Source organism: Aulonocara sp. 'chitande type north' Nkhata Bay, linkage group LG17, assembly GCF_057382095.1.
Source record: "Aulonocara sp. 'chitande type north' Nkhata Bay isolate Kocher_YH1m ecotype deep benthic linkage group LG17, A_spYH_male_GT1.1, whole genome shotgun sequence".
In the NCBI taxonomy this organism is placed as follows: domain Eukaryota; kingdom Metazoa; phylum Chordata; class Actinopteri; order Cichliformes; family Cichlidae; genus Aulonocara; species Aulonocara sp. 'chitande type north' Nkhata Bay.
The window spans coordinates 17,001,962-17,013,695 of record NC_141360.1 but is presented as its reverse complement, the minus strand read 5'-3'; the positions used below and the strand labels follow the sequence as shown (position 1 = coordinate 17,013,695).

The following is an 11,734-nucleotide window of genomic DNA, read 5'->3' as shown; positions in this document are numbered from 1 at the left end:
AATGGCGGTAATCAATCTGAAAACACATTTTCACAAAACAGTGAGCAGCCTGTGATGTAATCTTGGTAATGAGCAAAGAGCTCTGACTGGTTTGTGGCCCATCCCTGCATTTACTTTAGCTTTAGAAAAAGGTTACAAAGTAGCTAAAATCACAGAGGTATGGCATTTCAACAAAGACTGTCCAAATTCCAAGGCTCCTCCAAATGCCCAGATTTGAAGGATGGCTCATGTGTATCCCTTGTGGCCCACCCCATCCCAGCATTCATTTTGGGTCATCTTCATATTCTTGGTGCACCACTCTTTTCCTAAGTACTTTACACAAGAAATGAACTGAAAAATGGGTCTCATGAAGAGTGATGAAGCCACATTTGAAATTTTTGGTTCAAATCTTCATTGACGTTACAGTAAAGCTGCCTAGGATAGTAAGAGAGTATAATAAAGGTGCTCATACCAAATTTTGGCTTTCAAGCTCATTACAAACTCTGTTTTATATGTTCATGCATGTTTGCCCATGTTTCAGCCATTTGCTGCACCAGCTTCCCATTGTCCTAGCAAAATGTAAAAAAACAGCGGATGAAGGGGTCAAGACTTCTGTACAGCTTTTCAATAGGACTGTAAAATAATTTGAAAGGAACTGAGGAGAGTTAATGGCTGGAAAATGTTGTATTCCATAAACTACAGATAAAATATTTTAGTAAATAAACAAAATCATGTTTTCTACTCCACCACTTGGAGGAAAGAAAAAAACTGTTTTAGTGTGGTCACTTTTTTTTTTCATTTTAGTTTGAAAGTTAATGGAAGTGGTTGCAGTCATTCGGTTATAGATGAAGAAGTGTAGGGAGGAGGAGTAGAGAAGACGCAATCATTTTACGTCTCATATTAAGGTGCACTGGGCTAAATTATACACCATGCATTTTAGGGAAACATTGCAATAAAAATGTAAGTACTGTGGGGGTGCTGAGAGTAGAGCATGTAATATTATACTGTCAGGAGTATGAGAAAGAAAGAAGACAACTGATTCAAAACCCAAATAGAATGAAACTGAAACTAGATTTAATTTGTTTACTTAGAAATAACCCAGGAAGTAAAAGTTATCAGGTCATAATTTATGGCGTTATTTTTGTGCCACTATTCTACAAAAATAACGCCATATTAATTAGGTATCTAAGACAAACCCATTTGTATAATAGCATCCAATCCTGAAGCGTCATTCTAGTTCTCACTCCATACAAGTTGGTGGCGGTAATGCACCAATTCGTTCTTTGTCAACCGCTGATAAAGACCAAGAAGAAGAAGAACAAACACAAGGGAAAAGTACGGGAACCTGGAGTTGAGCTGAGCAACAGCATCCGAGTAAAAAATTTTTTGTTTTGAATGAAGATGGACTCTGAGGCTGTGGAGATAGACGGCAGCGTGATGGAAGGAGTGAGTACTCACTTTATGTTGGGGAGGTGATCACATGAAAAGCTGCCGGCTTTCCCCGCCGCTAATGTGCTAGCACAATGCTAGCGCGGCGGACAGCAGGCGGTTTTTAGCTCGCTGATGTCGCTTCTGTTTCCCCTTCATTTGCTCTGTGCAGGGCGGACAGATCCTGAGAGTCTCGGCGGCGCTCAGTTGCATCATCGGGTCCTCCATCAAAATCACTAAAATCCGAGCCGGCAGAAGCACGCCGGGTCTGAGGTGAGTTACTAGCTCAGTGCTAGCAGGCTAATGTTAGCCTATTCATTAAAGTTGATGCATCGGTTAACTTAAAAGTATTAACAAAAACAACCGATTGTCCGATTTATTTACATTGGTGTTATTTGCTCTACCGTGTGAACGCTGATTAGTTAAATACCTCCCGGTTTGTTTGCGTGCTTTTGTTGAGACTCAGCTGATTTAAAAACGCAGCTTCTGTGTGAAAAGAAGACCATCTGTCACCTTCAGCTTCAGTCTGCACAGCACGACTTTTAGCAGCTTCAGCAGAAACCTTCACGACTCTGTGCCGCAGAACTTCCTCGGCTTTTAATCAGTTATCTTAATTAGATTTTATTGATTACTGTTCGGTGCATTTTATTTGCGACGTTTTCGTGTGCATTTCTATTTCGTTCTTAAAAAGTTGGAGGCACAAGCCCCCTCAAAGTCCCAGTAAAAGAACAGAGTTCTGAAATTTCAAATCGTAACATTTTGATCAATTGTGTGCAGACCACAGCACCTGACCGGCCTGCAGCTGGTCTCAGATCTGTGTTCTGGCAGTCTTCAAGGAGCCAGCATTGGCTCCACTGACATCAGTCTGACTCCTGGTAAAACCCGGGCTGGGAACTACACGGCTGACACGCAGACTGCAGGGTAAGTCTGACCCACTGACTGCATCGCTTACTATGTAACCAGCTGCTATCTGGCAGTAATACAAAAGCTATTGATTGTTTTTGTTTTAAACATTAAACATCTATATATAATCACTTCTTGTGTGTGTGTCAGGAGTGTGTGTCTCCTGCTGCAGGTTGCTCTGCCTTGTGCTCTTTATGCCGATGCTGCCTCACAGCTCTGTCTGAAGGGAGGAACCAACGCAGAGATGGCTCCTCAGATTGACTACACTATCAAGGTAATCGACATAGACACACCGCAGCCCTATAACAGACAAAGAAATCATCATTGGTACCCCAATACCAAGAACACAGTCTCCGTTTTAATCCAACTCACTGAAGAGTATAATATGTCAGTATGGACCATGATGTTTACCTTTAGAGTGGAAAGAGTCACTTTATTTTGCCTGGACCACGCTGATCCTCCATAGACTGTATTAAAGTTTGATAGAACACAACTTTTTATGCTGTCAGTGGTCATCCACCCAAGTCTAATATTCATTAGATGTTGCTGGAGTTCTATTTGACTTTTAAATCTAGTTATTCAGCAGTAATCTGATGTGGCCTATGAGACAGAAAGTGAAGATCAAATGTGTAGAAAGGGATAAGACAGAGTTTACTGATGGGCTTGTGATATTAGTCAACCAGAGAGAAACTTCGGGTTACCACAGTCTGTTACCCTGCTAACTGACTCAGAGCTTCAGTTAGTGCCTAACTTGATGCACTTCCAGTGAAAGTGAAAGCAGAGAACTTTAAGTGTGTGTTTATAGAGTTTGTTTTTATATTACATTTGATTGTATTTTTTTTTTTTTTTTAATTGTCTTCAGGTATTCAAACCCATTGTGGAGAAGTTTGGAGTCCATTTTGACTGTGACATCAGAATGAGGTCAGTGTACCAAGATCTACAGAGTTGAAATGTTACTGGAGTACTTGTGTGTATCTGACTGTGTATTTGTGTATCAGGGGTTTCTACCCTAAAGGTGGAGGTGAGGTCATGGTGACGGTGAATCCAGTCAAAGAGCTGACGCCTGTCACAATGACTGAGAGAGGAAACATCACAAAGATCTATGGTAGAGCTTATGTTGCTGGAGTTCTACCTTTCAAAGTAAAGTTCACACTCACTCACATTACTCATTTTATGGTTTTTACTGCGTCAACTGTTGTGTTTTTGTTTTTCTTGTGTACTGGATTATTTTTCCAGTCTTTCATTAATTTGCCGGTACACAATTTCTTCTTTGTTATTTTTTTTTTTTGATAATACAGTCACTGCTAATTAACTAGTCTTAGCCACATGCTATGTTTCAGAAAGGATTATTTGTGCTCATTATTAGCTCGTTGGCTAATGACTTGTCATTCAAAAATGGCTAGCCAATGAATAAGCAGTTTCACAGTGAGGCCTCCTACTAACGTCAGTTTTTTTGAAACTCTAATGTGATGACCTTGCTACGTCCATCTTTTATACAGTCTTTCACTTTGTTTATATTGAGCTACACAAAGCTCACCGAGGCTTCAGAACAGGATAAGGACTGACATCACCAGCTAGAGTCCAAGATGGCAACTTTAAGCCTTGATTTAAGTCTGTTGCGGACACGGACAGCTGGAGACCCAACAGCCTAGTGTTGGACTTGGTCGTTCGGTCTCCACCTGGCTAAGGAGTGCACTCCACTCCTGAATATATAAACATATCCACTCTTTGCGATGAATTGGCGTTAGGTTTGAGTCCTGTGCAGAACAGCAGTGGGGACAGTGCATAACAGTATAGTTAGCACTTAACTGTCATCTTCCACAACTGCACTGAATTCCTGATGAACAGTGTGCTATTTAACCCTTGTACTGTGCAAAGACCCAGAAATGAATCTACCAGCAGTTTATGGGATGCAGATTCTAGTCAGACAATTTCAGACCATCATGTGACTTCACAAATTTTCCATGTTGTTATGGGGGAATCATTTAGACAATCGTGATGCAAGACAAATTAGCAGTGGTCAGAGAGTTTTGGAGTTTTGGGGAGTGCCAGCCTCTCATCTATATCTCAAGTGCAAACAGCACACTGGATGAGTGTCTGGTTGCTTTAGGAGATGCTGCCCTTTCAAACGGTACATGCCAAGATAACATAATATGACATAAAGATATGGGCAACATATGTGATGCCAGGACAAGTTGTGCCTGGAACATACAGAGAAAATCTGAACCTCTCTGATTTGTTGCCTTCTGTTTAAGAAGAGCCACTGTAGCCAAGGTTGTATGCAGCCAAGGTTTCTGTGGAAATGGATTCACTTTCTTAAACTTAGTTAAGGAACTTTCGAATGAAATGTATTGTCCGGTGCTGCGTAGTCTGTTATTGTAAAACTAAATGTGAAAATGTCAGGTATGCTTTTCTTTATTGAGCTGACTGTAGTTTTTGTTTTCTACAGTTGGCTAAAGACATGTCAGCTGCTGCTGTTCGAACCATCAGGAAGGAAATCAAAGAACTTTACATCAACATCCAGCCACAGCAAGAGAAGGAAAAGGCCTGCGGGAATGGAAATGGAATATTGTAAGCTCTGAACATACGATGCATTCAGCATTGGCACGCAAGGAAGAAAAAATGTTCTGGAACTTTAGAAAAGAGGAAAAGCATTTGGCCAGAGTCCTGATCATTTAAAATCCTCAGCATGAAGAGGAGTTATAGCTTTGTGAAACCTGGTCTAAGAGGCCGTACGCTATGAAGCTCTTGGTTTAAAACTGCCAATGCTCCCCAAAGGATCAGCCCCCTGACTGCTTTTCCACCTCTTTTTCAGAATCATTGCCGAGTCCTCTACAGGTTGCATATTTGCTGGTTCAGCACTGGGAAAGAAAGGTGAGGAGTCACACGAACCAGCAGGTGGCAGCAATGCTGCAGTAATGTGATAAATGTTGACACCTCATTGAGAAATGTAATTTATATGAAGTCATTACTTCCCCATGCCCCCCTCTTTGAAAACAAACATGCTTTGAATGCTTGTTGGGCTGATGTTCTGAAACAGTGACTTTTCTTTGACAGTGCAGATGTTCAAGTACATGGGATTTTTGTTTTTCAGGTGTGTATGCAGATAAAGTGGGTATTGAAGCTGCTGAGATGTTGCTGAAAAACATCAGACACAATGGCTGCGTGGACGAATTCCTGCAGGACCAGGTGAGTGTGAGAGAGAGCGACACGCGCACACACACTCTGCGACCTTACTCTGACCTTACTCTGACTCTCCTCTGCAGCTCATTATCTTCATGGCGCTGGCAAAGGGAACGTCTCGGATTCGAACCGGTGCTGTGACACTACACACACAGACAGCAATTCACATCGCAGAGCAGCTGACTCAGGTCAGAAACTCTTACAGCACAAGACTGACCCAAATGGTGCCTGTTCTGTTCGCGAGTCACAGTTTCAGTTTTAATATTGCTTCTTTATCTTGTCCTGGTGTCATCCTCGGGTCTGAGTCGAGCTGATCAGTCATTAACCTTGTGTGCTGTTGTATTTGCAGGCAAAGTTCACAATAACAAAGTGCGAAGACGAGCTGAGCAGAAACATCACCTACATCATCGAATGTCAAGGATCAGGAGCGGTGAACCCCAACCTGTAGCAGAACACGCTGTGCACACACTGACCCCACGCTCGGTAGCTGCTCCAAACGTGGCCGACCCTCTTAGTTTCTGTCTCTCAGGGTTTTTTCCAGAAATACTGTAATAAATAAATCTCCTCCTTGTGTTCACATGTTTCTGCCTGTGTTTAACTGCTCCAAGGAAAGATTTCCAATGTTTCCCCATGTGCACTTCACTTTCCTGGTTCTTTGGTTGCTCTTTGACTGAAAGCAGATTTGGGATTATGCTTTTTGGTCAGTATCCTCCTTTGTCAAATTTGAGTTTTCTTTGTTCAGTTTTGAAAATTTTCATATATCCATAGCCTTGATTGAGATTTTGGCTTTTTGCATGAGAATTAAACCCTCAGCAAAGAAGGGTCATTGCAATTAAAGGATCAGGACTATTTAACACTTATGTGGAGTGTAGTAGTTAGACTTTTGAGAGGCTTTGTCAGTCCGGTTCAGACATCAGCATTGCTGATTATCTAACAGTGACCACTACATATGAAGTTTTGAGTTGTAATCATAACCTGACCAATAAAATGAATAAACTGTCTTCCAGTTCTATCTTTATCTGCATGCTTTGCTCAAGCTCATCATAAAACTGATTGCAATTCAACTACTGCGCAACCTTCAGTATGATTTCTTAAAAGCAATGGTTTTTGCTCAGAATCTACATTCATTGGAAGCATGCCCACTATGAACCGATGTATCGGGCCTCTACAGATGAGCGTACAGGCTGACTGGGAAGAGATGACTGCTGTGCTTCCCGAACCAAAATAAAATTCATTCAGCAAATGTACGGCATTCCCAGTTTACTTGTCCCACCTACAGGAGATCTGAAATATGGCAAATAGAAGCTTAATACAGATATGGGGATTACAAAGGAGGAAGTTCTCAGTTGGGGTGGTTGTAGAGCAGGTTACCGACTAATGACAGGGTTGGTGGTTTGATCCTGGTGTTCATATGAATAGTAGGAAGCGCTTTGATGTAGATGCATGTGTGTGAATGTGATGTTGTATAAAGTGCTATGTAAGAGCCAATCCGTTTACAATTAGCCCTGTGCTGTGGCTTTATGTTGTTGTGTAGGAGCTGTGAGTGGAGGTTTATAGATATTTGTGTGCAGATCCAGTGTATAAATTGATATAAGAGAGAAAATCAGTCCACCAAAAAGAAAAACAAAGTTCTATCAGTACAACAGAGCTGTACATGTCTATAAAGTGAGGTACTGTTACGGGCACTGATGAAGTTGTTAATAGGAGGATTTACAGCTGTACGAGGGGGCTGTTTTGGCCAAATCAGCCGTGTTTTTTTATTCTGTGTTCAGCAAATCTTTTGAATTTTTTTTTTATCTTATGTTGTGGCCTGTGGTGTCTTTCTAGTTATTTAAGTTTTATGTCACCCCCAGAACTGGCAGGAGGGGATGACCCTAACTCTTCACACCACCTGTTCCTCAGGTTCCACAGAGTGCTCCACATCCACATTGCCCAGCTCTCTGGGCTTTGGGCCATGACTTTCCATGCCTGTTTGGATCTCTCTTTCTTCATGTTTTCAATACTTTTGCCATGTGTCATTTCTCATTATTGTGCATAAATTAAATTATGGACATCTATGGTTTTCTCTCCATGTGTGAATTGGATGGGTTGGTACTGAAAATTTCACTGAAAAACTGGTGAAAATTTCATATCAATAGCACCTTCAGAAATATTTTTACTTAGACAACTGGTGACGTGTTCAAAACGTATGTTACTCACTGTGTATTATGTGGGTGGTTGAATGGTTAGGTATTGGCAGGGTTTTTAAAATATTTTTGTAGCTTTTCTACCCCATGCAGTTTCTTCCCAAATAGCATCAAAGTGTTTTTGATGTAAAAACTGAATGTGTGCTGCGGATTAAATGGGTAACTGGCTCCTGACTATTCTAGACCTGGACTTCCTGTGTCCTATGGTCCTGTTTCCGTGATGTCATTAGTTATTGTGTTGGTTGCCCCTCTAACTCACCTGCGGTAGGTGACATGATGTACAGTGTGCATAGCAGGAAGTCCAGCTCAGAATGTGTGTTGAAACCTGAGGAGGCTGTAAACTCACACCTCTGTCCCCTCTGGAACCAGGGGTAACCCAATCCACGGCACCTGACACCTCTTTCCTTCAGCTGTACCCTTACAGTCTGTTTGTTCCCCTGCAGTATGGCAGACACCGGGTCCTGGAGGACCCACCAGGTCAACCCTCTGATACTCCAGCCAGGACCCAGACCTGGACAAGGACCGGGGCCGGGACCTGGATCAGGATCAGCTCCCAACTGTGTGTGGATCTCATTGATCGCAGGTGAGTTTGAAGTCGTCATTGGGATACATACAGATGCTCAATGAAAGTTAAAGGACTACTCTGTAATACAAATACAGCAGGAAACTTTACCACAAACTCAGTCTGAGGTCAGAGGAAGGATCATTTCACCTACATTTCACACAGAATAGTTTAAAGAATTTTCTAGAAACTATTTGATTGACTTAGGAAAGACATAGGAAAAACAAAAGAATAGAAACTCCTATTTATTGTAGGGACTCATTATTGTAACTTTAATGACATATTCTTTTTCATATTTATCTATAAATATGACTTTTTATTGACTAAATGAGGCCTAAGCCCCATAACAAACACGTCTCTTGGTCATCTGCTTGAGGATTTACCATTAATTACAGATAATAGACTCAAAACACCTTGACCTTGGTTACCTTTGTTTATCCAGAAATGCTGATGTCTTGGATTTGGCTGGAGGAAGAAATCTAATTTCAATGAAATTATATTGCATTCAGAATTTCATTATTTACATTGCACTTACATGTTTCACATATTAAACAAATTTTAATATTAGACAAAGATAAAAGCTACCCAAACCTGTGTGAGAGAGTAACTGCTGCCTACACCTAAAAACTTGTGCCACCCTTGGCAGCAACAACTGCAATGAGTCTTTCACATCGTGGTGCTGGATTTTGGCCCACTGTTGCAGAATTGCTTCAACCTCATTGGAGGGTTTTTGAGCATGAGAAGAGCAGAATTTATGTTTCCACCAATTATACCAAGTGATCCAGTTCCTGAAGCAGCAAAGCATCCACAGACCATCGCACTACCACCACCATGTTTAACTGTTGCTGCTATGTCCTTCTTATGAAATGCTGTGTTCGTTTTATGGCAGATGTAACAGCAGTCAAACCTTAAAAAAGTTCATCTTTTGTCTCATCAGTCACAGAACATTTTCCCAACAGTCTTGGGATCATCAAGATGTTTTCTGGCCAATGTGAGATGAACTGTTGTGTTCTTTTTGCTCAGCAGCAGGTTTCTTCTTGAAACTCACGGCTGCCACTATTGCCCAGTCTCTTTCTTATTGTTGAATTATAAACTCTGTCCTTAACGGAGCCAAGCGAGGTCTGCAGTTCTTTAGATGTTTTGGGTTCTTTTGTGGCCTGGATGAGTCATCGGTGTGCTCTTGGAGCAATTATGCTGAAAACAGAGGATAGAAACAGAGTTGATAATGGCCTAAATTTAAAATGGACCGCTGTAATTTGGAGACAGCAACAAAGATGGTGTTGTAAGCTCACCTTGTTCAGACAGCAACAAGGGTGGGCAGTCACCAAGAGATGCCTCAAATAGGGTGAGACCTGTTGCAGTGGTTGATACTGGTTGGTTGATACCACACACCAAAGGTTGCTTCCTGCTCCTGGTTGGCTCTTTCGATTTGGCCATTAGTCTGCAGCTGGAAACCAGATGAGAGTCTAACATTTGGCCCAATGGCAATGCAGAACTCTTTCCAGACTCTCAAGGTGACTTGAGGGCCACTGTCTGAGATGATGACAACAAGTATCCCCTGGAGGCGGATCACATGGTCGATCGGTAGTTGATTCATTTGTAGTGCTGTAGGGAGCTAGAGTAGAGCAATGAAATGAGCAGCTTGGAGATCGATTCTCCAATGACGTTGTTAAGTGATAGCAGAGGCAACCCAATGACAAAATCCAGGGACAATGCATATACAGGTGGAGAACAGGTCTAAGTAATCCTGCAGGTGGAGAACTTGAAGATTTATTTTGGGCACAAATAAAAAAAGCAGGGAAAAGCAACACGGATGCATTTTGCTTTTCCGTTGCTACAAGAGCACTGCTCCTAAACCGTAAACCTGAGTAGAGGTGTCAAAGAAAACCATCTCTGCTGAGCGTCAAATGGTTGCAAACCTTGGCTAGGTCTACCTTCACTTTTGATAATGAAACCAAGAAAAGTCACAGATTCAACGCACCTGTCTCATGTTAACACACAGTCTGTTTTCTAGCTGTCTTTGTACCTGGAAAACATAGTCGTGGTGGTCTATAAAGTTCTTTGAGATGATGAGTATGTCATTTAGGAAGACAAAGATTAACTGGTTCAGAAAGTCCCGAAGCACGTTGCTCGAATCTTGTTCCGTTCAGTTGTGTAAATCCACAAAGAGCAGTAAACCTGTGAGCAGCCTCAGCAGCACGGGTCAACCAATCACAGCCTGAACACAAAGAAAATATACTGGAACCCACATTAGAAATCATTTTGTATTGTGATATTTGCCCCCACGCTGAGCCACCGCAGTTATTCTTAACATCCCCGCACCTACCGAATCCCACTTTAACCCCATACTCATTTTTCTGTTTAGGTGTTGAGGAAGACTCACCATCTACAATGTAGGCAACAGCAAATAGAACCGTTTAAAAAAAATAAAATAATTCCCTTTCTTTTTCTCTGTTTTATTAGAATTAGGATTTAGATTAAAATGTTTGTATTCCAATGTAATATCATAGTTTTATTAGTTTATCAATATAGTTCAGTTAGCTTTGCACATAAATGGCTGGTAGAAACGTCTTCCAAAGAGCTACTTTTTATTTTTTTTACTTTGAGTACATTTCAGAGCCCATACTTTTTCACTTTTACTTGAATCAGTTAAGTCAATACTTCAGTTTTTATCACAGTATACTTTTTGGCACAAGTGTCTGTACTTCAATGCACTTATTTTATATTATAAAGAAATCATCTTTTAACCCCTAAAAACAGCTTATGTAATTTTGAACTTTTATTTTTAAGTTCTTTTATAATTTGGCTAAAATCATTTGAGAGCTGAAACAACACGTAGAGATTATTTTTCAGCCCGTAAAGGTCTGAGAGTGATAAAGGCAGCTGGAAACATTTTAAAATGTCATTTTACTGTTAACTGGATTTTACTTTGAAAGGCAAGCACATTGAAACACCTTCTGTTTAAACAGTAGTACTCATGTAATGTGCACATTTTATCAGCTCAGATAAGTGACATCAATATAGGTGCGGTTTTACTTTAAAGGGGTTTTAAGCTGCTGTTTGAATGATCCAGATAGCAATGTCACATGCTGACTGCCATACACACTCACAAGATCAGCCATAATGATTTAGATAGAGAGAGAGATAGTGACATAGTAATACCAACAAGTCATATTGGAAAACATTTTTCACTGCGAGTAGCAGTACTTACCTAGTGTGCATAACGTGGACATGATTACAGTATAAAGACACCCTCTGCGTCTGATTTTCAGCTTAAAATTTGAAGCTGTTTTGTGAATGCTTTTAATGGCCAAGGTTGTTGGATGTCTGAGAGAACCATAAATCCATCATAATGAATATTATTTATATTTAATTATTTATTATAGTGATAGATGTTATCACACTGCAAGAGGAAAATTTCTTGAAAACAATCAAATGCGTCATAAAACTTTAAACTGCTACTGTGAAAAAAAGTAAAAGATATAAAAACATG

General features: G+C 40.8%; 2 protein-coding genes across 4 annotated transcripts in view; both read left to right on the top strand.

The window, feature by feature from the left end:
- Nucleotides 1–1,259: 1,259 nt before the first annotated feature.
- Nucleotides 1,260–6,070, top strand: rtca (RNA 3'-terminal phosphate cyclase). Its single transcript, XM_086270204.1, has 11 exons — nt 1,260–1,425; nt 1,580–1,680; nt 2,185–2,328; nt 2,461–2,584; nt 3,173–3,231; nt 3,309–3,450; nt 4,760–4,881; nt 5,126–5,184; nt 5,405–5,499; nt 5,577–5,681; nt 5,843–6,070. The coding sequence occupies exons 1-11, from the start codon at nt 1,375–1,377 to the stop codon at nt 5,939–5,941; spliced, it is 1,101 nt and encodes a 366-aa protein (XP_086126330.1). The 5' UTR covers nt 1,260–1,374; the 3' UTR covers nt 5,942–6,070.
- A 579-nt stretch (nt 6,071–6,649) lies between these two features.
- The window catches only part of cdc14ab (cell division cycle 14Ab), a 39,962-nt gene continuing 34,877 nt past the window's right edge, over nt 6,650–11,734 (top strand). For all 3 annotated transcript variants that reach the window (XM_086270199.1, XM_086270202.1, XM_086270198.1), the window contains exon 1: nt 6,650–8,262. In XM_086270199.1, the coding sequence (XP_086126325.1) occupies nt 8,124–8,262 (139 nt within the window). In that variant the 5' untranslated portion in view covers nt 6,650–8,123. The remainder of the gene's footprint in view (nt 8,263–11,734) is intronic.